This window comes from Gobio gobio, assembly GCF_949357685.1.
Source record: "Gobio gobio genome assembly, chromosome: 23".
Classification (NCBI taxonomy): domain Eukaryota; kingdom Metazoa; phylum Chordata; class Actinopteri; order Cypriniformes; family Gobionidae; genus Gobio; species Gobio gobio.
Genome location: NC_137119.1, coordinates 33,364,575 through 33,390,932, shown reverse-complemented (window position 1 = coordinate 33,390,932; position 26,358 = coordinate 33,364,575). Strand labels below are relative to the sequence as shown.

General features: G+C 41.9%; 1 protein-coding gene across 3 annotated transcripts in view; it reads right to left on the bottom strand.

Moving 5' to 3' along the window:
* plppr5b (phospholipid phosphatase related 5b) overlaps positions 1–26,358 on the bottom strand; it is an 88,657-nt gene that overhangs the window by 40,376 nt on the left and 21,923 nt on the right. For all 3 annotated transcript variants that reach the window (XM_079805613.1, XM_079805611.1, XM_079805612.1), the window contains exon 3: positions 644–894. In XM_079805613.1, coding sequence (XP_079661739.1) covers positions 644–894 — 251 coding nt within the window. The remainder of the gene's footprint in view (positions 1–643; positions 895–26,358) is intronic.

The window sequence follows — 26,358 nt, the reverse complement described above, 5'->3', positions numbered from 1 at the left end:
TGTTCACAAAATTAATCCACCTCTTCTTGATATCATCGGTTTTGTTTTGTGAACTGTTTTGTAAGTTGTAGGCTGTAGTAACTAACGGTACTGACAGTAACTCGCGTTCGAGCGGGCGAACTGATGCGAATGTGCTCTAGTTATGATAGTGTTAGGGGAGGAGCCAGGCTCAGTGGCTCCAATGCGTCATCAACAGTTATGATAGTGTTGGGGGAGGGGCCATATGATCAGTGGCTCCAGTGCGTCATTGAGCCACCATTTTAGCCCCGCCTAAAAAATCCTGAACACAGCAACGGTGAAAAACTGTTTAACGGTCTAACTCCACAATTCAGTACTACACAGTTCACAGTCTTTGTAACGTAATACATTTCTAACATTTATAATGTGTTTAGAAACAAATCTCAGAATTGCCTTTACAGGGACTTTAAAAGATCTTTATTTATTTTTTTCCGAAGATGAACAAAAGTCTTACAGGTTTGGAACGACATGAGGGTGAGTAATTAATGACAGAATTTTCATTTTTGGGTGAACTAACTCATAGGTGTCGTAAAACATCCAAGAAGCAAAGTAATATCATTTCGCAGAAATGTCACCACAGGCAAGTTTTTACAATGACCCTAGGTTGGATTTATGAGATACTCACAGCCATATAGACAGCGGCGTACACGCTGAGTGCTGCTTCTTTGGAAGGGAAGGTCTTGCGGGCACGCAAGATGTCATCCTCGTTGCCGGTGCAGGCTTCCTGATGGCTGATATAGCGTAGAGCTTGCTGGCAACCCAGAGCTGTGAAGTTGGGCTTACATACTGTCAGGAAATGAGGGGCCAGATTCCCCGTTACCACCTGACCGGCATTCACGAAGATGTCTGTGGTGAAAAGGCCAAACATGTATACACCTATGGAGAAGAAAAACAGATAGATCCCAATTAATACAAAAACATATTTTAATCAAATTTTGAATAACTATTGTGGCCACCGGCCGCTGAAAAACCAATACGACTCCCTACATTTGATATTAAAATTCACTGCCTTCATTTGACATTAAAAGTATGTAATCCCTTAAAGAGAATCCATCAAGGAGGAGCTTAAAATATGTATTTGACAAACATGACCTGGAAATTGGTTCAATTATTCAGCGGTTGTGCCTGGCCTGTTTATGTGGGCTTGTTTAGCACAGGGTGTACCAGAACCAAATTTTCCTACTTAAGCACATTAAGGGGGTGGATTCGACTAAGACTAGGTGAACTCCACAGTGGCACACATCTCGTCGCTGGGCCGTGAGGGCGCATTAGAGGAGCTAATGTTCTGAGTTGATGAGATAATAATAATAATCTATCTTCATAACTGAACCGAGTCTTTCTCTTCAGTGTTCTGTACGTAAATCAAACCATAATACCTCAATGAAAAGAGCTGAAACACCCACAATGCTTATCGGATGTGATTCACTTCATTGGGATTTTTGGTCCCCATGAGGAAAACAGCTTATAAATCATACTAAGTGATGTTTTTTTTTTTTGAAAATGTAAAAAATTCAGGAAGTTTTATGTGATGTCCATGTTTAAGGGTAGGTTTAGCCAAAAGTATACTCAAGTATGCATATAAGTATGCACAGTCGAGTGCACAGCCTTGCAAAGTATACTTCTTTTGACTTTTATACTTCTTACGCTGACCCTCGCGTACGTGTAAAAAGTGAAGTATACTTTGGCCTTTAGTGTAGGGGGATAAAAGATAAAGATTGTACAGTATAAAAATCATTACGTCTATGGAATGTCCCCATAAAAGATAAAAACAAAACGCACGTATGTGTGTGTGTGTGTGTGTGTCGTTCTGATTCAGTGAGTTAATTTAGTGAAGGATTTGATGATGCTTGAGACATTTGTTCTTGGACTACACCGGTTGTGCTTTATGTTTTGGATTCACTAGAAAGTCAGCACAAAAAAATATCTTTGCTTTGTGAAATGACTACACTAGTTAAGTTGTGTGATACTGCATTCAGCCTGCGTAGACAAATCAATAGAAATACGCATTTTCTTGCCATCTTTCTGCGATACAAGCACCTTTATCTGATCCAATTCAATTAGTTCTGAAAACTCTCTTTAAACATGACTTCAGGAATCACTGGCAAAAGGTTTACAGGTCCTCGGATTTTTAGAATCAATATGAAGATTGTTGAATATTAATCATGAATATTATGTTTACGTAGCACAACATGGACATGCCCTCACTGTCAAAAATCTAAACAAAACGATGCAAAGTAAAATAAATAAATAAGCTAGACTACATTGAATACAGGGAACATTTTTGTCTTCATCCTGTAGCAAAATTTGACCCACTGTGCTTGAGAAACCTGAAATCATGATGGACACATCTCAAATTAATAGAGGTAGCCGAAGAACAGGAAGTCACCATTGTTTCTGAAAAAACTTCATTTTTCTCCTTCACTCCTAAAATGTCATTGTTGAAAAGGCTCAGTAAGTTGATCGTGATTGGTGAGTTGGGAATTATTTACAGCCGTAGCTTAGTCCCGCCCCCCAGAGTTTGACGCACATTGTTATGTTCCACTTGAAAGCTGAGGAGGTCTTGCGTGTATTCAAGCCATAGATGAGTGTGCGTAACTTTAAAAGTAAGTTCATTTTTCACCTAATACAGTCGTTAACCTTGGTATTTATTGATATTTGTGTTGAGTTTACCTTGTCGAGTCGAGATGGCGCCGAGGATGGCCGCAACGTCGCAAGCTCTGCTGAAACATTGTAGTTTTTTGTTTGTTCTGTTTATAGTTTTTGTGTTTTTTGTCTCGGATGTTGTCTGCCTCACTACGTACGACAGACAGACACTTTTGGACATTGGTTCGGCAATCGCACACCGAAAACCGGACTTTAAATTCTCCAGTGACGAACCGCTGCTTACAAACACAGCAGCGGATCCTTTTGTTTGGGCGGCCCGACCACGGAAACGCCGCCGGAGAAGGGGAAGCAGAGCCGGCGTGCTCATCAGATTAAGACGCCGCGCAAACCGACCCCCGCTTCCCAGTATTTTACTGGCAAATGTTCAGTCTCTGGACAATAAACTCTGCGAGCTGAGAGCACGGATCTCTTTCCAACGAGAGACGAGGGACTGCTGCATTATCTGCCTTACAGAAACTTGGATGTCCGCTGAGATTCCAGATTCGGCCATCGAAACCACGGGGTTCTCCGTGCATCGGATGGACAGAGAAAAAGATCTCTCCGGGAAAAGCAAAGGCGGGGGTGTATGTTTTATGATCAACCGATCCTGGTGTGATCAGAGGAACGTACATTCTATCAAGTCTTTCTGTTCTCCTGATCTGGATCTGGAATTTCTCACGGTTATGTGTCGACCATTCTGGCTACCGAGGGAATTCACAGCGGTCATCATCACAGCGGTGTATATTCCCCCACAAGCCGACACAGACCGGGCACTGAAGGAACTGTATAGGTCAGTGAGTGAGCAGGAAACCGCGCATCCTGAGGCTGCGTTTATTGTGACCGGGGACTTTAACAAAGCCAACTTCAAGCGCATCGCACCCAAATACCACCAACATGTTAGCTTCAACACACGAGGGAACCGAGTTCTGGATCATTGTTACTCTCCCTTCAAGGATGGTTACAAATCACTCCCGCGCCCACCATTTGGCAAATCGGATCACGCTTCCATCATCCTTCTGCCCGCTTACAGGCAGAGACTGAAACAGGAAGCACCCGCCCTCAGAACCATCCAGTGCTGGTCGGACCAATCGGACTCTATGCTACAAGACTGTTTTGATCACGCGGACTGGGAGATGTTCCGGTCGGCCTCTGATGACGACATCGAGGTCTACGCCGATAGCGTAACGTGTTTCATCAGGAAGTGCGTAGAAGACGTTGTTCCGACCAAAACAATACGGCTGTACCCCAATCAGAAGCCGTGGCTAAATGTGGATGTTCGCGCGGCACTCAATGCGCGGACCTTCGCCTTTAACTCCGGTAATGCGGAGGAGCATAAACAAGCAAGTTATGCCCTCCGGAAAACCATCAGAGCAGCAAAACGCCAGTACAGGGACAAGATTGAAGGACAGTTCAACACCACCGACTCCAGAAGCATGTGGAGGGGAATTAACACCATCACGGACTACAAAGGGAACACAAACTCCACCGTGAACACCGCTGCCTCTCTCCCGGACGAGCTCAACACCTTTTATGCTCGCTTTGAGGGAACTAACACCGCCCTCGCGGAGAGAGAGCTCGCGGCTGAAGATACAGAGGTTAGTGCACTCTCCGTATCTGAAGCGGATGTAACCCGATCCTTCCGGCGGGTGAACGTCCGTAAAGCCGCGGGTCCAGACGGCATTCCGGGCCGCGTCATCAGAGCGTGCGCGCGCCAACTGGCTGGAGTTTTCACGGACATTTTTAACCTGTCCCTCTCCCTGTCTGTGGTCCCCACATGCTTCAAAACGTCCACCATTGTTCCTGTACCGAAGCAAGCAAAAACCACCTGCTTAAACGACTGGCGTCCTGTTGCTCTGACCCCCATCATCAGCAAATGCTTTGAGAGACTAGTCAGAAACCACATCTGCTCTGTTCTCCCCCCCTCACTGGACCCACTGCAGTTTGCATACCGCAAAAACCGCTCCACTGATGATGCCATTTCATCCACTATTCACACTGCTCTCTCCCACCTGGAAAAGAGGAACACATATGTGAGAATGCTGTTTGTAGACTACAGCTCAGCATTCAACACCATTGTGCCCTCCATACTTGACATGAAACTCCGGGCTCTCGGCTTAAACAGCCTGTTATGCAGCTGGATCCTGGACTTCCTGTCAAACAGACGCCAGGTGGTCAGAATGGGCAGTAACATCTCCTCACCACTGACTCTCAACACTGGAGCCCCTCAGGGCTGTGTTCTCAGCCCACTCCTGTACTCCTTGTACACACATGACTGTGTGGCAACCCACAGCTCCAACACCATCATCAAGTTTGCTGACGATACGACGGTGGTAGGTCTCATCACTGACAATGATGAAACGGCCTACAGAGAGGAGGTGCACACTCTGACACGGTGGTGTCAGGAGCACAACCTCTCCCTCAACGTCAGCAAGACCAAGGAGCTGGTGGTCGACTTCAGGAGGAATGAGAGAGAACACCGCCCCATCACCATCGATGGAGCACCGGTGGAGAGAGTCAGCAGCTTCAAGTTCCTCGGTGTCCACATCACAGAGGAACTCTCATGGTCCGTCCACACCGAGGCCGTTGTGAAGAAGGCTCATCAGCGCCTTTTCTTCCTGCGACGGCTGAGGAGGTTTGGAATGAACCGCCACATCCTCACACGGTTCTACACCAGCACTACAGAGAGCCTGCTGACTGGCTGCATCACCACCTGGTACGGCAACAGTACCGCCCGCAGCCGCAAAGCCCTGCAAAGGGTAGTGCGCACGGCCAGCTGCATCATCGGAGGTGAGCTTCCCTCCCTCCAGGACATTTACGCTAGGCGGTGTGTGAAGAGAGCTCAGAGGATCATCAGAGACTCTAGCCACCCGAGCCATGGGCTGCTCTCACTGCTGCCATCAGGCAGACGGTACCGCAGCATCAGAACACGCACCAGCCGACTCCAGAACAGCTTCTTCCCACAAGCAATTAGACTCCTGAACTCTGATCCATCAGGATCATAACACACACTGGACAGAATATCACTCAGCACAACCCACTGTCGATACACACACATTATATACACATTTATATAATTTATTATTATCATATAGCACCTATTGCACATTGGATCTCTACTGTGAATAATAATGTATACTGTACATTGTATACTATTATTATTATTATTATAGCGTAATGTATATTGTTTAATGTATGTTTTAGTGTGTATATTGTTTAAAGTATATTGTTTAAAGTATATTGTTTAAAGTATATGTATATTGTAAGTATGTGTATATTGGTTAAAGCTGTGAGAACCACACTCACATTGTGTAAATTATTTATTGTTTATTGTAGAGTTTACTGTGCTGTGAGTAATTGTGGACGCATCAGTGTAATCTGATGCTGCTCTAAATGTTGTACATGTCATGTCGTGACTACTATGTTGCTCGGAACTGCACCAAGAATTTCACCTGCTGTTGCACTTGTGTACATGGCTGTGTGACAATAAAGTGATTTGATTTGATTTGATTTGATTTGATTTTGATATTGGTGTATTATGTGTGAAAACGTTCTGATGTTCAATATCCATATTTCTGTGAAGCTAATGCTAGCGATATGACAGTGTTCACTATCTTTGCACGTGTGGTCCGACACACGCGGTATAATTAAAATGACAATAACTCATTTTCCATGTTTACTTTAGTGTTTACACTGTACAAATGCCAGTAAGCCATATTTATGTGGATTGTGAAGATTATATTGTTTGAGTAGTTATAAGATGATCATCACGTGTACATTAATAGTCTATTGATTACATTTAATATAGTCACATGTCAGGTTTATTAATTTGATTTAAATGTTTATCATTTATTACTGTAAACTGATTATTTATATTTCTGTTCTATTGTAGAAACCACACACACAAACATACACGCATTCAAAGTCACATACAACTGTCAATGCATCGCATTGAGTATGTCAGCTGGCTTGAACCTTATTAAACAACAGTGATTGGACTTTTGGACTTTGTGCATTCTTACCAATGCCCTGTGATGATCCCAATTAAGCCAGAACCAGTCAATACAGTCCTTAAACCTATCTAACATTGGTCCTTCGAGCCGGAGCACGGTGATTGCCACGGGATAAGATGTCCAGAGCCCAATCAGAGTCACAGCATGAGCCTGATGTCCGCAGCAAACGGCTATCACGCCCCCCACGCTACTTGGAGGATTATGAGGTGGAATACAGAGGTTCCCAGCATACATTAGGGATGGGCGATATCTTATCGTTTGCGATATACCGGTAAAAATTCTCCCCACGATAAGAATTTGTCTTCCCGCGATAATAACGATAAAGCCTAGTTGATGGCGCGACCCATCCGCACAGTGCCACCGCTGGCCGTCATGATGCTCTAAGCGTTATTACTTTATGATGGCCGCAGTGGCTGCGTTCGTCACTTTGTATAGCTGAACGGGGGTTGGAGAGAGAGTGTCCTACGCGCAGCGCGTGATGGGACGGCACTGAATCCGCAACTCACGTGCAGAGCGAAAACAACTATGGTGGAAGTTGCGGAAGAGTTAATAGCTAAACGAGGGACTACCTGAGGGCAATCTGAACCATACAGATGGACTGAGCGCTTAAGAGATTCGCGCTGTCTCAATCGATCGGTAAAGCAAACTATTTCAGTTCAACTCAATGAATACGCAGTGCATTTGACGCACAGTAAACACTAGTGTGAGGCGCGCGACTGAGAGCGCTCAGTGTTTCACACACACTCAAAGAGAGAGCGAGAGAGTCTTATACCACACAGAATTGATGTGCTACATGTAAACAATATCCTTTGTTGTATTTTCCTGTAAAATAATGGCGTTTATTTGGAATTATTCAGCCTTTCATGAACAGGAAGAAACGAATGCACAAAAACGGGAATCTCATTGGCTGGCGTGCACCTATTACGGTGTTTTGATTTCAGGAAATCAGTTTGAATGAGCGCTGACAACATGATTAATATTCATGAACCCAGAAGCTCATTATTCCTTAGTCCAGTTTTTTTTTTATTAGTAGAAGAATTTGTGGTATTATTAACTCAAATTACTGAAGTTCTATCATAAAGCATTATTTTCAACTTTTTTGTAATCTGAATACATTTTTGGGATAATTACTTTAGCTGTTTCTGCTATTTTTACCACTGTTTGCACAATGAGTGTATACAGAATCGGTTTACATTTAAAACTTGTCATTGATTTTTAATTATTATTGTTTGTATTGTGTGATGTTTTTCAGCACAGTTGCACTATTTAAAAATTACCTGCACTTTTACAGAAGACAATTATATCTGCAACTTTTCCATTTCTGAAAAGGCTGGTGTGGAATTTTACATTAAAAAAAAAAAAAAAATAATAAAAAAAAAAAAAAAAAAAAAAAAAAATATATATATATATATATATATATATATATATATATATATATATATATATATATATATATATATATATATATATATATATATATATATATATATATAAATATATATTATGCATTATGTATTATAGGAGCCTATTTGATGACAGGTACGTTTTACTAGATCATTGTTTGTTTTTCTGAGTCTCTCAAGAATGCATGCAGCTCTCACTTGTATCCAAAAACATGGGGAATGATGCTACATTTATCGTCATTGATATCGTTATCGCAATAAATACTAGAAAATATCGGGATAATTTTTTTAGTCCATATCGCCCATCCCTAGCATACATATCCACCTACTTCCAGGGTGCAGCCAGAGCCCTATCACAGTGAGTTAGAATTTGAGGGAGCTGCCAGGATGACACCCCTCACAATGTGGCATATTACTAATCAAGGTGAAGCTACTGAAGATACTGGAGAACAGTATGGAGATAGAGATGCTCAAATGGTGATTTGGCAGCTACGAGAGGAGAACAGATGACTGCATAAAACCATAGAGGTCATGAAACACAGCTCTGAAAGGGATGAAACCAACTCATCGCAGTGTCCTGTGCCTTTACCTCGCACTCACTCATTAAGAAAGGCAGCTAAGAAACACGAAAGAATTCTTCCTGTCCCAGCTCCACGTCTGAGCCAGTCACCAATAGCTCAAGTGAGTAATCAAACTCCTAACAGGACGGGAAAACCTGTTACAGATGAGGAAAAGGAAGAGTTAACTGATGAGGATCTAGAAACTGAGTTGTCAGGTGAACTTTCAGAGAACCAACTGATTACCACCCAAGGCATTATATTCAGCCAAGAGACGTTGTGCACCGCTCTAATTCTCCACCCACCAGAGAGAGAATTTACAGAGGTCCTACCCCTTCAATACCTGATTTCACGATGGAGGACCCACGGCAGTTCGCTAGACTCAAAATATCCCTTGACAATTTGCTGCCATACGATGCTACTGAACAGTTCAAATATCAAATTCTGCTTGAGCATCTGAAATTTGAAGAGGCCCTTTTAATCGCTGATTCTTACAGCAACTCCCGTTATCCATACACCCAAACGATGCAATCACTGACTGAACATTATGGACAGCCAAATCGCTGTCATTGGCATTACAGAAAATTTTTGACTTAATGGATGGGCCAAATATTCGCAGTGGTGACACTCAGGCCTTTCGGAGGTTTGCCCTCAGAGTCCGAGCATTGGTGGGTATGCTTGACCAGCTGGATGAGAAAGGAGCTATTGAATTGCAGTGTGGATCACATGTGGCAAGACTCATGTCCAAACTCCCGCATGATTTAAAAGCTAACTTCAAGAGGTATGTTCACCCCTTCAGAAATCCCATTCCAAACCTGCTTGATTTTTCACACTGGCTTGAGTTCGAGCTGTAGGTGCAGCCCACTGACTGTAAACTCAATACAAGTGAAACAAGAGGACGTGTTGGTCAGCAGAAAGAGGCTCCGCAACAGCGTAGGCACACTTTTCAGACAGCAGCCATTTTGCATGGGGCAGATGAGTCTACAAACACTCCCAACTGCCAAACTCTCAGATTTTCAGAATCCAGGAAAAAATGTGTACTGTCATTACTGTGACAATAATAACCACTATCTTAACCAGTGCACAAACTTTACACAGCTAACCAGCGAGCTTAAAACGAACTGGATTAAGTCAAATAAGAGATGTTGGAGGTGCGGACGGAAACATCAGACAGCCCAGTGCAAATTGAAAGCGACATGTAAAACTTGCAAGGGCAAACACCTAACTGTCTTGCATGACATCAACAGCAAATCAATAGAGATGAAGGACTTTCACGAGAGACCCCAAGAGAGTCAGATGCTATACCTAGATCGTCCAGCAGGTGGCAGTCAAGTCCTTCTGAAAATCTGTAAGGTACTGTTGCATCTGAACGTACAATTCTGCTTCATGGTGCCGCACAACAGCTTAAGCTTAATGGACAGACGGAAACCCTCTCTTTGAGAACAGTGCGACATGACACCCAAGTCATACAAGGTACAAGAGTGTCTTTCACTTTGTCCCCAGCATTTCAGCCAAGCAAAAGGTTCAAAATAGCGGGTGCGTTCATTGCTGAGAATTTGGGATTGGGGAAACATTCGCATCCAGTTCCCCTTCTGCAAAGGAAATATCAGCATCTCAAAGGACTCCCTCTTTATGCCTTTTCTCAGGTTCAGCCATTGTTGCTTATAGGTTCTGATCATCACCACTTGATCATACCCATGGAGCCAGTGCGCTTCGGCCCACCAGGTGGGCCAGCTGCTATAAGGACCAGATTAGGCTGGACACTGCAAGGGACAGCTAATGTAGTCCAGCACCAAATCCCAGCGCAACAATGCTTTTTCACATCTGTGACCTCCACCTCATCAGAACTGTTGCAACACGTGGAAAGACTATGGCAGCTTGACATACTACCATACCGCAATGAGAAGGTGGTGACACGCTCACGTTGTGATCAGGAGGCTGTCACGCTGCTTGAGTCCAAGACAGCAAGGGTAAATGTACATGGAGTGTTTCGTTATGCCACACCACTTCTGTGAAAAAAGGACATGCTCCAATTGAAAGCGCCCAAAGAGTCTGTGCTCCCTCAACTCAGAGCATTGGAAAGGCGTCTCAGCAAAAGTCCAGAACTCCCAGAGGTATATAACCAAGAAATTGAAAGGCTGGAGCAATCTGGTAATGTTGTCAAGCTGGATACTGAAGCAGTTGATCAAACCCCTGAATCGTGGTATATACCGCACCACATGGTACACCATAATGGGAAGCATAGAGTAGTGTACAATTGTTCCTTTCAGTACCAAGGCCATAACCTCAATGAGTATCTTCTACCTGGGCCTACCCTCACTTCCACTTTACTAGGAGTGTTACTTCGTTTCAGAGAGCATGCTATCGCCATCACAAGTGACATCAAGGGCATGTTTCACCAGATTTGTCTGCTCCCAGAGGATAAACCACTTCTCAGATTTCTGTGGAGAAACATGCAGCGTGATACACCAGTCAGTGTCTATGAGTGGCAGGTTTTGCCGTTTGGGACTACATGCAGCCCATGCTGCGCAACATTTGCTGTTCTCAAACATGTCCAAGAGAACACTGTTCCAGGAGAAGACACACGTGTGGCTGTGGAGAAGCATTTCTATGTGGACAATTACCTGCAGAGTGTAACTTCTACGGACAAAGCGACTGAACTGGTGAACAAGTTGCAAGCTCTTCTAGTTTCTGGGGGTTTTGAGTTAAGACAATGGGCTAGCAACATTCCTTCTGTTGTTGCCCACCTTCCTGTAGAAGACAGATCCGAGAAAAATGAGCTTTGGCTTTCTGAAAAGCAATGGGACGTCTCCGAATCCACCTTGGGTCTCCGTTGGCTTTGCCAAGCAGATAAACTCAGTTACAAAGCTCGTCTGAGGGAACCTCAAGTGCCCACAATGAGGTATGTCTATCAGGTATTAGCTAGTCAGTACGACCCGCTAGGCTACATTATCCCCTTCACAACAAGAGCCAAAGTACTGATACAAAGACTGTGGGATAAGAAACGTGAGTGGGATGACCCATTGCTGCCAAATGACCTCTTGCTAGCATGGCACGAATGGGAAGAAGAATTACAGTACTTGAACAATATTGCCATACCACGATGCTACACCAGCACAGAACTGGATGCTGAAGTGTGCAGAAGAGACATCCACACATTCTGTGATGCTTCAAATCATGCTCATGGGTCAGTGGCGTACCTTAGAAGGCAAGGCAAGTTTATTTGTATAGCACATTTCATACACAGTGGCAATTCAAAGTGCTTTACACAGAAATGAAATAAAAAATATTACAGTTATAATAGGAATTTAAAGAAATAAAAAATAAAGAAAATATTGAAAGATAAAAATAAAGAGTATAATTAAAAATAAAAATAAAAACAGGGTTAAATTTAAGCATATAAATTAAAATGCAAGCAGTTCGGACAAAGCACGTACAGTGGCACAGCTCATTCAGTAAATGCACAGCTAAACAGATGTGTTTTGAGTCTGGATTTGAAAGTGGCTACTGTTGGAGCACATCTGATCTGTTCAGGAAGCTGGTTCCAGCTACGGCTGGCATAATAGCTAAAAGCAGACTCTCCTTGCTTTGAGTGAACCCATGGTATTTCTAATTGACTTGATCCTGATGATCTGAGTGATCTGTTGGGTTTGTATTTAATCAGCATATCTGCAATGTATTGAGGTCCTAGGTCATTGAGTGATTTATATACAAGTAATAGCACTTTAAAATCGATCCTAAATGTAACTGGAAGCCAGTGTAAAGACCTGAGGACTGGTGTGATATGGTCATATTTTCTGGTTCTGGTCAGGATCCTGGCAGCAGCGTTCTGTATGAGCTGCAGCTTTCTAATGGTCTTTTTGGGAAGGCCGGTGAGAAGACCATTACAATAGTCCACCCTACTGGTAATAAAAGCATGAACGAGTTTCTCTAAGTCTTGCCTGGAAACAAAGCATCTAATTCTTGATATATTTTTGAGATGATAGTAAGCGGATTTAGTTATTGCTTTGACATGACTATTGAAACTCAGGTCTGACTCCAAAATCACACCAAGATTCCTGACTTGATTTTTTGATTTCAGGCCTTTAGCCTCAAGATATGCATTCACCTTGAGAATTTCATCTTTGTTTCCAAATGTAGTAATTTCAGTTTTGTCTTTGTTTAACTGAAGAAAGTTTTGGCACATCCAACTGTTAACTTCATCAATGCATTTACATAGAGAGTCAATGGGGCTGTAGTCATTAGGTGATAGGGCTAAGTAGATCTGGGTGTCGTCAGCATAGCTGTGGTAAGCCATTTTGTTATTTTTCATTATTTGGCTGAGTGGCAGCATGTACAGGTTGAATAGTAGTGGTGCAAGAATTGACCCTTGTGGGACTCCGCATGTCATGGATGTCCACTCAGACTTATGGTCACCTATACTCACATAATAACCTCTCCCTTCTAAGTATGACCTGAACCATTTGAGGACCATTCCAGAAAGCCCAACCCAATTTTCTAGCCTGTCAAGAAGTATTTTGTGGTCAACAGTGTCGAATGCAGCACTGAGGTCCAGTAGTACCAGAATTGATGTTTTGCCTGTATCTGTATTGAGGCGAATATCATTTATTATCTTAATGAGGGCCGTCTCTGTGCTGTGATGCGGTCGGAAACCAGATTGAAAATTGTCAAAGTATCCGTTTGAGCTTAAGAATTTGTTCAGCTGACTGAAAACAACTTTTTCAATGATCTTGCCTATGAAGGGGAGATTTGAGATTGGTCTGTAGTTGCTCAATATGGAGTTATCCAGATTTCTCTTTTTCAGGAGAGGCTTAACTACTGCGGTTTTAAGGGAGTTTGGAAAAGTCCCAGAAAGAAGTGAGGCGTTTACCACTTCTAGGAGATCTGCTTCTAAACAGTTAAACACACTTTTGAAAAAAGAAGTGGGGAGTGTGTCAAGGGCGCAGGTTGATGTTTTAAGGTGCTGTACTGTTTCTTCTAAAATTTTACCATCAATTGCTTCGAAATCAGTCATAGTAACTTTCTGAGGCTGTGGTCTGATCTGATTCACCTCAGAGCAACTGAACGATGTGCTGATCGCATTTCTGATATTAATGATTTTCTCGGAGAAGAAGGAAGCAAACTCACTGCATTTGCTGTCTGAGAGCATTTCACTGGGAATGTGACTCGGGGGGTTTGTTAGTCTCTCTACAGTAGCAAAAAGAGTGCGCGTGTTGTTTATGTTTCTGTTTATAATATTTGAAAAGAAGGTCTGTCTAGCTTTGCCTAGTTCCACATTGAAAGCACGAAGACTGTCTTTATAGATCTTATAATGGACTACAAGTTTTGTCTTTCGCCACATGCGTTCCGATTTCCTGCATTGTCTTTTCATTAATTGCACTTCTGTTGAGTTTCTCCAAGGTGCTTTTTGTTTGCCACTCTTTTTCCTGGCTTTTACAGGAGCAATATCATCAATTACACCCTTAACTTTTGAGTTAAAAGAGTCAAGGAGAAAATCAACAGAGTCTGCAGATATGCTTGGTGTTAGAGATATAGCCTTCATAAACAGCACACTAGTGTTCTCATTTAAGCATCTCTTTTTGATAGAGACAGATCTGGTTTCAATGGCAGGAGAGATTGATATATCAAAGAAAATACAGAAATGATCAGACATTGCCACATCCTTAATAACTATTGATGAAATGTTTAGTCCCTTACTGATAAGTAAATCTAGAGTGTGTCCACGATCATGTGTGGGTCCGTGAACATGTTGTGTCAAATCAAAAGTGTTAAGAACAGTCATGAGATCTTTTGTTGTACTGGATTCAGCATTGTCAATGTGAATGTTAAAATCCCCAGCAATAGCAAAACAGTCATACTCAGATGAGATTGCTGATAACAGCTCTGTAAAGTCATCAATAAAGGCCGGAGAATATTTCGGAGGCCTATAAATAATGATAAGCAGGATGCGTGGAGCACCTTTTAGCACAATGCCCAGATATTCTAGAGACAAATAGTCACCAAACGATACTTGCTTACATTGATAGACATCTTTAAATAGTGCTGCGACCCCCCCGCCCCTTCTGACTGGTCTGCAGACACTCATAAAAGTAAAGTTAGGAGGGGCTGTTTCATTGAGGACTGTTGCACTGCAGCTGTCTTCTAGCCACGTTTCATTTAGCAGCAAAAAATCTAGGTTGTTTGTGGATATTAAGTCGTTGACTAGAAATGATTTGTTTTTAAGTGAACGGATGTTTAAGAGTGCTAACTTAACAGTATTAATTTTAATTTTTTCCCCCATAGTAATCTTAGTTTGACAATTAACAGGCAGCAGATTAGATGGGTTTGCCATATGGCCTGAGAAAGCCTTGGACTTTCTATCACGTAACAGAACAGAAATAGAGAAAGATAGAGGCACACTGGATTCACGCATGTTTTGTAAACATTTGATAAGATTGCTGTTGACGTTGCGAGGACCCAGAACACGTCACTGAGAGCTGGTATCAGTTGTTTTTGGTGCAGATGGAGGAGGGTGTGTGCCCTGGCGTTGTGACCGAAGAAATCTCACAGGAGGAGGGGCAGAGCGAGCTGGGCCCACAGTCTTTGGTGGTTGTGGGGCTCGACGCTCTTTGGTTGATATCTGGGGGCTCGCAGTGATCGAGTATGATTGTCTGTTTCCAGTATAAACAAAATCCATTTTCTCTGTGAAGCTCAGAGGCGGGGATGCTGTAGAGCGAGATAACATGTCTGGTGAGGGGGGCTGTTTCTCTGGTGTTACCGGAAACTGCAATATGTTATCGTCCGGTTCAAGGAGTGACATTTCTTCCAGCCTATTGCTTATATTACATATAAGTTTTAAAAGTTCACCAGTGTCACTCCTGATGGTCCCCATTTTTACCAGTGCCTCCACAGACTCCTCAGTATGGGCTGAGATGTTACTGTTTAGTGGCTCGATCTGTGTCACTTCGAGCTGTTCTAATCCATCACAGTCTATCTGTGGTGAGCTCTGAGGGCGGGGTTCAGCTGGGAGTGTGTCCATGAGAAGTGGTTGTTGTGGCTGCGTGGTGTTATCATTGTCCTTGTGGGGTGTATCAACCGCATGTCCATTCAGATGCTGAAATGAAGTCCTGTGATCGTACTTTACTGGTGTGTGTGTGCTATCCAGGTTGAGTGGGTTAGCACACACAGCTGAAGGATGATGAAGGGAAAAATAAATATTGTCCTTTAGCACTCTTGCACCGAGTTTGTTTGGGTGGAGGCCATTTGATGTAAACAGTTGTCTCTGACTCCAGAAGAGATTAAAGTTGTCGATAAAGTTCACTCCCTTCATGTTGCAGGTTTTTTGCAGCCATGTATTAAGCCCAAGTAGCCGTGAGAACCTATTTGTTCCTCTTGCTGGAAGTGGTCCACTGATGAACGGCTGAACTTTCAGTTTTCTAAGTGTTTCAAAAAGTTCATTAAAATCCCTCTTTAGAAGTTCTGACTCCTCTCTCTGAATATCGTTCTTTCCCACATGAATGATAAGTCGATTTGCAGTCTTATGTTTCATCAGAATGTTCTTAAGTTCCCTGTTTACATCAGAGACTGTTGCTTGTGGAAGGCAGCATGTAGTTGTATCCCTGCTGCTAATGTTTCTGATTGTTGAGTCCCCCACTATGAGAGTCCTGGGCTCGGCTGCGCTCTGAGCTGAGGGCCGCTGTCTGCTTGACCTTGAGCGCCTGTTAGCAGTGTTAGCTGCGGGCTGATTCGATCTGTGTTCGGTCATATTCATCACATTTGGGGATTCCTCACCCACATTCATTAGCACTTAAAATCTGTTTTCAAGATGTATATTTGGTGGTAGAAAACTAGTGTTTGCAATCCTTGTGTCTGGGGTAGAGCATGCTACTGCGTTAATATGTGATGCTCGTGACAATCTGATGTCTCGAGTGCCTTTGGGTCTTGCTCCCTGTTTGTTCCATTGATTAGTGTGTTGATCAGTTACTTGTTTCTCTACATGTTGAGTAGCACTACATTTATGGGACTCACCGGCAGTGTGCAGAGGGCGATCATGATGAAGCTCTGCTGTGTGATTCGTCTGGTTGGATGGTTCCGCAAATAACTTTGTTTCAAGAACTGCAATCCTTTGTAAAAGTCTGTGGCAGTTTGTGCAGCAAGTAGATTCTAGAAGAGGCATTTTCTTATCCTTTTGAATGTAGGCAGCTGTGTTTTCCCTTCTCCGGAATGTAAGCTGAAGGCAGTGGGAGGCTGGTCGGTTGAAATATTCCGCTTTTTGTTTAGGAATTCAGTCACCAGAGTTTCTAATTTTATCATTGGAGTCAAGCTTTGTCGTTTGAGCAATGTGCTGATTTGCTGAAGTTGTAAAATATAGAAGCGATAGAGCAAAGCGCGGAGCAGTAAGCAAGAGCGTCCGAACAGGGCCAGAACAGGGAACAGAAAGTCCTCAGGGCCAAGTCGAGGTTGCATTTGTCACGGCACGATCAAGGGTGGCACCAAAGCGGCAGTTATCTGTACCTAGGCTAGAACTCTGTGCTGCTCTCAGTGGAACCCAATTGGCAAGACTTCTGGAAAAGGAACTCACCCTTAACATTCAACAGGTGACGTTGTGGAGTGACTCCAAAACAGTATTGGCTTGGATCCAATCAGATTCATGCAGATATAAAGTGTTTGTGGGCACAAGAATTGCAGAAATTCAGGAGCTGACCTCTTCTCAATCATGGCGTTATGTGAAGTCTGAAACCAATCCAGCTGATGACATTACCCATGGTAAAACACTTCATCAACTCTCAGTGCCAAGTCAGTGGAAACAAGGACCACAGTTTTTGTGGCAAGACCCAAGTACCTGGCCTAATGACCCAGAGGAATCAGTCCCAGACTGCACAGATGAAGAGAGGAAGATAACCTTCTGCGGCCTGACCACAGTAGACTTCTCTGACATAATGCAAGAATTCTCACCATACCACAGTTTTAATCAGCTGGTGGAACATGAAGCACAAGAACAATTAAAACAAGCCAATCAGACAAGATATTTATCTGCCCAAGACTATGCAGCAGCGGAGATCTTGCTCTTAAAGCAAGCCCAAGCCAGGTGTTTCCCAGCTGAACTTGAATCATTAACACGTAGTAAATCCTTGCCTTCCAACAACAGATTAGTATCACTTGCACCAGAGATTGACCAGTCTACTGGGCCCATAAGAGTCGGTGGCCGTCTGCGACGTAGTGAGCTGCTTGGGCCAGCTACTGCACATCCAAATGTCCTTGATCCCAAACACCCACTCAGTCAACTCCTGATTCAACATTATGATGAGAAACTCCATCATCCTGGCTCAGAAAGAGTATTCGCTGAGCTGCGCCGTAAATACTGGATCATTAGAGGCCGAGAAGCAGTACGGCGGCACCAACATCAGTGTCATGAATGCAAGAAATGGCGTGGAAAGCCTGAAGTGCCAAAAATGGCTGATTTACCACCAGCCCTACTCCGTCTCTACTGCCCAGCTTTTTATTCGGCTGGTGTTGATTGCTTTGGGCCTTTCACAATCAAGGTAGGCCGGCGTAACTAGAAAAGGTGGGGGATCATATTTAAATGTATGACGACTAGAGGAGTCTACATTGATTTGCTCCCCAAAATTGATACGGATTCATTCCTCATGGCCCTGCGCAGATTCATTGCACGCAGAGGAACCCCCCATGAACTCTATTCTGACCGGGGAACAAATTTTAAAGGAGGAGAAAGGGAACTATCAGAAGCATTTGCAGCCATGCAACCCACTCTGCAAAGTCAGCTTGCAAAACAGAAAATTCATTTCAAATTTAATCCCCCTGGAGCTCCTCACTTTGGTGGACTATGGGAGAGGGAGATTAGGTCTTTGAAATCTGCTCTCAATGTTACGCTTGGAGCCCAACATGTAACTGAGGAAGTGCTAAGTACAGTACTTACAGAAATTGAAGGGATGTTAAACTCCAAACCCCTGGGCTACGTGTCATCGGACGTAGCAGATGTGGACCCCATCACACCAAACAGCCTGCGGCGGCCAGACCCTGATTTACCCCAAATTGTATACCCTGAGTCTGAATTACTTAGCAAAAAACGCTGGAGACATAGCCAGGTCCTTGCCGACCATTTTTGGGCCCACTACATCAAGAGATACTTACCTGAACTTCAAACTCGCACAAAGTGGATGACGGACGGTGGCAAAGACCTAAAGACTGGAACAGTAGTGGTGATAGTCGATCACCAATTGCCTCGAGCCCTCTGGCCAGTGGGTAAAGTTTCAGCTACCGTACCAGGAGCTGATGGGAAAATCCGAACGGCTGAAGTGCAAGTGCAGGGTCGGAAATACATCCGACCAGTGAGTAAACTTATTTGTTTGCCACCTCTACCTGATGATGACAAGGACTGATAAGCCTTTTCTAAAGTAGAATTTACTATGTAAATTGGGGCGGCTGTTGAAAAGGCTCAGTAAGTTGATCGTGATTGGTGAGTTGGGAATTATTGACAGCCGTAGCTTAGTCCCGCCCCCCAGAGTTTGACGCACATTGTTATGTTCCGCTTGAAAGCTGTGGAGGGCTTGTGTGTATTCAAGCCATAGATGAGTGTGCGTAACTTTAAAAGTAAATTCATTTTTCAACTAATACAGTCATTAACCTTGGTATTTATTGATATTTGTGTTGAGTTTACCTTGATATTGGTGTATTATGTGTGAAAACGTTCTGATGTTCAATATCCATATTTCTGTGAAGCTAATGCTAGCGATATGACAGTGTTCACTATCTTTGCACGTGTGGTCCGACACACGCGGTATAATTAAAATGACAATAACTCATTTTCCATGTTTACTTTAGTGTTTACACTGTACAAATGCCAGTAAGCCATATTTATGTGGATTGTGAAGATTATATTGTTTGAGTAGTTATAAGATGATCGTCACGTGTACATTAATAGTCTATTGATTACATTTAATATAGTCACATGTCAGGTTTATTAATTTGATTTAAATGTTTATCATTTATTACTGTAAACTGATTATTTATATTTCTGTTCTATTGTAGAAACCACACACACAAACATACACGCATTCAAAGTCACATACAACTGTCAATGCATCGCATTGAGTATGTCAGCTGGCTTTAACCTTATTAAACAACAGTGATTGGACTTTTGGACTTTGTGCATTCTTACCAATGCCCTGTGATGATCCCAATTAAGCCAGAACCAGTCAATACAGTCCTTAAACCTATCTAACAGTCATGTTCTTCTAGTTTAGAACATCTTTTTAGCGCGGAAGAATGACAGGCGTGACAAGGCTATTATTATAGCCATTGAAAGACAATATCAACAATAAGTCATTTTCATAACTGTTGGCAGACGTATTCAGACAACATTAACAAAGCGCCATTTAGCATGTTTCCAAGCATAAATACAGTCGCTCACAGGAAAGCCTTTTTAGTGAAGATTCAAGTGACACATAGCAAAACAAGTTTGGCAGATGATTTGGAGTAAAAATTATTTCACTAAGAGAGGTGATAAAAATGGCATCTTATAAGGTCTCTGGCTGGCGTCACATCAATCCTATATTCTGTCATGTTGGCTACATAACTTTGATGCTGACAGTCCATGAACTGTGATCTTTCTGCAAACAAACTGGGGCTAAAAATGGCTTATTTATTCACACTTCCTCTTGCATGGATCTCTCAACAACAGTGTGGACACCAAAGGAACATATTGCTGTCTGCGAGTCTCATAGACTCATTCAATCTATGAGCATTCGTTGATATCCGCTTTGATTCAGTGAATTCATTCAGAATGAATTCAACTGATTCAAACTTCTGTCCATGAGCCGTGATGAAGAGATAATCAGTGTTATTCACTTCACCCTCATGTCCTTCACTTATGCCTGATCGGTGTTTATATATATATATATACAGTGAGGAAAATAAGTATTTGAACACCCTGCTATTTTGCAAGTTCTCCCACTTGTAAATCATGGAGGGGTCTGAAATTGTCATCGTAGGTGCATGTCCACTGTGAGAGACATAATCTAAAAAATATATATCCAGAAATCACAATGTATGATTTTTTAACTATTTATTTGTATGATACAGCTGCAAATAAGTATTTGAACACCTGTCTATCAGCTAGAATTCTGGCCCTCAAAGAGCTGTTAGTCTGCCTTTAAAATGTCCACCTCCACTCCATTTATTATCCTAAATTAGATGCACCTGTTTGAGGTCGTTAGCTGCATAAAGACACCTGTCCACCCCATACAATCAGTAAGAATCCAACTACTAACATGGCCAAGACCAAAGATCTGTCCAAAGACACTAGAGACAAAATTGTACACCTCCACAAGGCTGGAAAGGGCTACGGAGAAATTGACAAGCAGCTTGGTGAAAAAAGGTCCACTGTTGGAGCAATCATTAGAAAATGGAAGAAGCTAAACATGACTGTCAATCTCCCTTGGACTGAGGCTCCATGCAAGATCTCACCTCGTGGGGTCTCAATGATCCTAAGAAAGGTGAGAAATCAGCCCAGAACTACACGAGAGGAGCTGGTCAATGACCTGAAAAGAGCTGGGACCACCATTTCCAAGGTTACTGTTGGTAATACACTAAGACGTCATGGTTTGAAATCATGCATGGCACGGAAAGTTCCCCTGCTTTAACCAGCACATGTCCAGGCCCGTCTTAAGTTTGCCAATGACCATTTGGATGATCCAGAGGAGTCATGGGAGAAAGTCATGTGGTCAGATGAGACCAAAATAGAACTTTTTGGTCATAATTCCACTAAACGTGTTTGGAGGAAGAAGAATGATGAGTACTGTTGTGAACTTCTCTTGTTTCTTGAAGTAGAGACCAGGAGAACTTGGATAGGTTTTTCAGCAGGATTCTTTATTGAGAAAAACGTGCTGTCTTTCCGCTGAGGTCATCAAGACTCACTAAAGGAGTTGTACATTGTAATTTATCTACATTTCAGGGGGAGGGATTATACAGCAGGGGAGGAGACACTCTGAACAATACAATGCAAATGTTGTATAAGTAAAAGGACACACCCTACTATGAGAGCCCTACCGTCCAGATTCAATCAGCATAACGGTGTCATTCAAATGCATAGATTATAATTCAATCACTCGGGGGCTCCAAGAGCCATTACAGACAAATGGTGCTCATTTTACTTACAATGAAGAGAACAGGAACTGGCCAGGAAGATACAGGTTTTTGGGAAACTCGCCCAGACAGAGTATCACTAATCCAAATGCCAATCAGCCAAACGATATTGTGCTCTGAGCTTCTTATGCTAAATGGTCAGGAAGTGCATAAAGACTTAAAGGAACTGTATGTAAGAAATGTATTTCAATTAATCATAAAATGGCCCTGATATGTCACTAGACATTAAGAAATCATGTTAATTTCAAATATTTATATCACTGACAACGGTTGTACGGCCAAGATATTGTCATTTTAAAAGTGAAGTTGCAGCCCTCAACTGATGTTGATGTTGACATGTTGGGTTTTGGCCTGAAGCGCCACCCTCCACCTGTCTACCAATCACGAAGTCAGTAGTGTTCTGCATTCGGGTTGCCCGCTCTGCTCTAGTTACCACAGCTGCAGCTACAAACTTTTTGGATAAACAATGTCTAACTTTACGAAACCTAAACGACCTCGTTATGAATCAGAAAAACGTTGTGACAGTGTCCGAAATAAAACAAGGATTTTAGATGCCTTTGAAAGATAGAGACGGCTGAAAACGGAGAATAATTTGAAGACTGATGCCAACGTTGCTAATTTTCTCCTGGACAGGTAAGGTTCATCTATGTTTGGCTAACTTGTACTTAATGTAAATGGACATTTCAAATATTCATGACAGTCGAACAAAGATATGCATGTTCGTGCAAAGTAACGTTAGGTTAGCGCAGATGGAGGAGGTGGGTCATTGAATTGAAAAGGTAACGTTAAGGAATTGTTTGGTAAATAAAAACGGCGAGTCGTCATTGCTAACATTAGTAATGCATTATCAGAGCCCGTTTCTCTGTCATTATGCTGAGACGCTGAGGAAAACAACATTAGCACACCTATTAGCACTGTGTAAACGTATTTAAGACAGTAGCCTAACGTTACCTCAGTAAAAATGATTCCTCATTCGTTCTTCGCATATATAGTGGACAAAACATGCTGCAAGTTGACCTGTATGACCATTGCTAATGTTATTTAGCTTTGCTGTAATTTTACTATAGTATTTTTTCATGTGGGAATGTACTGTCACATACGAGCGTTCATATTTACGATTATATTTGGCTAATCGCCATTAGTACATTTTTGCGATTCATAATTACTTCACAAAACATCACTCTTGAAGCATAAACATAATTAACAGAAAGAAAAAAAACGTACTGTGTACGACTCGTCACTTGCCATTGAAAGCTCCGTGTAGCAGCCTACGTTCCTGCTGCATCTTGCAGCCTATCTGGCAACCTCGAGTCAGGGGGAGGGGGAGAGGGGATACACCGCTCTACAGTCATTTGAAAGTGATTGCAGTACCAGTTTTGGCCACAATCTTACATACATTTCCTTTAATAATTGTATTTTATTGACAAAATATTTTAGTTTGTCATGGATATTTTTTTAATTTTATATGGGGTAACATTTTAAGCTGTCATTTGGTCATGTTACAATGTACCCCACCTATGGTGGCATGTTGTCACATTTCACTTACATTCTTTCAGGGCAAATCAAGAAAAAAGTATACACTGTATTAATGAAACAAAACCACATAAATGTACTAGACATGTGTGAAATTAATGTGGGAAAAAATAAATACTCTGAACCCCAAGTGGATTTACACAAACTGAGACAGTCAAAAAGTGTTAGATGTGCCCCGCTCTCCCCTATAGGACTGTTCAAGCTTTGGGGGTGTTGATGGACTCAAGTTATGTTTTGATCATCGTTCCGATCCAGACGCAGTCTTTCACAAAAATGTAATTTTCTCAGCTTTTTGTTCAAAATGTTGCTTTTTTAAATTAAACTTATCCATGAGTGAATGCATGAAGCTATAACATGTTTTTTGTTTGTTTTGTCTAAAAGCAGAGTGTCTGTTCTTTCTTTTGATATATTTTATGTTCAAATATTCATACAACAAAACATTCTGGGGGCCTTAAAATTATTGTGAAAATTATAAAACATTTTGGCACTGACTGGCAACTTAAAAAAAAAAATAATAATATAAAATAATTTACGAAAGAGTTCATTTAATTGACGTATACAATGCAACACAAAATATTCATATATAATTTGTTGCATTCAATGCACTAACAAACATGTAAACTGGTGCATTTAATGCAATAAGAATAAAATTGTCGTATTCAATGCAACAAAAAACATTCATATACAAATTGTTGCATTCAGTGCACAACAAATATTCTTACATTGGCGCATTCAATTCAACAAAATTTAAATTGACATACTACGGGGCTGTTGAATGCTTGAATCTGATTGGCTGACGAACGTTCTAAGGTGTGCAAATATTTTCAGGGAAACAAAAGTAGTTCCAGGCAGGTCTTTAGGACCGCATTACAGTTCCATATCACTTCGCCCAATGATTTCAGTCATTTCAAAGGTCCTTACAGACTACAACAGCAAAAGAACCAAAACCCACAACGACACTGACCAAGCAAATGAATATAGTAAACAATATGATACAAACAACAAATGATTTCCATGTTTTTTTTTGCCATAAAATTATGTTTTATTATGTACGGAAAGTCAAGTCACCTTCATTTATATAGTGCTTTTCACAACAGATTGCTTTACAGTGATAATAGGAAATTAATTTCATTTTTTTAGATGAAAAGCTAAAGTAAGTTTTTGATTGATTAATTTCTGTTGTAAAAACTGATTAGTTATTTAATTTGGCGCCATGTAAACAACACCATTCTCAACCCCCAATGCGTTCCGGACCCCATTTCCACGGCAACAGCACCTGGTGGCCGGAGAATGAAACCATGAAATACGTTTGAAATAGTTATGAAACTATACCACCACCATCCCCGCGCAAACCCCAAAAAACCCATACCCATACCCTTAACACATACTCTCTTTCTCGCTTTCTCTCCCACTCAAACGCACACACACTCGCACAAAAAAAGTGTTGTCACTTTTATAATAACAGCGCTCTCGTATTAGTAGACGCTGCTGCCGAACACTTTTGAAAAAGACATACTGAGGTAGTTCACATTCTGTCTCTTTCTCTCTCTCTCTCTTTCTCTCTCTCATAACATTGTTGGGGTAACAGCTTAGGACCCAGGACCAGTAGTGAAAAATGAAGACCAAGAGTCAGGAGTTAGATTAATTCAAGAAAAATTTACTGGAGAATAGTTTGCAGTTTCATCAGCAGAAGCCCGCTCAAGAGGAGTTTGTAGGCCGCACTCCCTCTAACAGTCTCCTAGCCTCCGCCTAACGTACATACAATTTCTGAACAGTTATACTGTTTTCAAGGTCTAACCACATCATAACTGCCATGTGGAATGATTCTGATTGGCAGAGAAAATGCACAGTCATGGTAAATTTCCACACAAGGATAGTAGAGCATATCACTAAAATGGGTAGACTAGTTGTCGCCCCATGACTAGATTTAGATCACAATGACCCAGGAGTTCATAGAAAGGCGTCTTCAGGTCTGGTGTCGTGTGCAGAAAACGTCCATCTTCAATATTGGGCCTGCACCGATCATGCAACGCACACACAAAAGCACTAGGGTATATCGCACTCTAGTTAGTGTCAGCGGATCCTGACATTTATCAAAAGAACACCCAATACCTAAACAAAGATACAGCCATCGCTCTCCTTTACCAGAGAGAGACATACATACTAGATATTCTTTTATTCTTTAAGGACTAAATATATGAACATTGAGAAGGATAGGTGTTTAAAAGAAGAGACACAGGTATCTGACCTGCCCCTTCAACATTTATAACTGCATTAGTCTTCTATCAATGGCTGAAGCCTCCGTTACTAGCTTTAAAAGGACGTTTTGGAATTAGAAACAGAGGCTTGGGTTTAGATAAGTAAAAAATTTGTCCTGCACACAAGAGCGTTTGCACGACAAAGTTTGCACAAGACCGTCCTGCACACAAAACCTGACAAATGTCTTGAAATACATCATCTGAACAGTGTGGTGTGGTAACCGCAGTATAAGCGGAATAATTGACTGAAAAATAATGCACAGTACAACCATTTCGCATCATGACCGCATTATATTTCTAATAACTCAACGGCCCGGAGTCAATTATTGCTTACGTGTTCAGTGCAACAAAAAATATTCATATAGTGCAATATTCATCTGTGCACCAACAAACATGCTTATGTAAATTGATGCATTCAATTCAACAAATGAAACTGACGTATTCAATGCAACAAAGAATATTCGGTCACGCTTTATATTAGCTGTCTTTAACTACTAGTAAGTACCACTAGTAAGTACTATTATACTTTTTCTGCTACTGAGCCGAGGAGGGATGCAGGTTAGGTTTAGTGGAATGGGTAGGTTAAAAGGGAAGGGTCAACAATGTAAGCTATAATTACAGAAATTAATGAAAGATGTAATTACATGCAGTTAATATAAGTACAATGTAAAAACATTAGGGGTGTAACGGTACACAAAACTGACGGTTCGGTACGTACCTCAGTTTTGAAGTCACGGTTTGGTACGGGTTCGGTACAGCAGTTTTACAAAATTGCTTTTTATTTATTTTTATT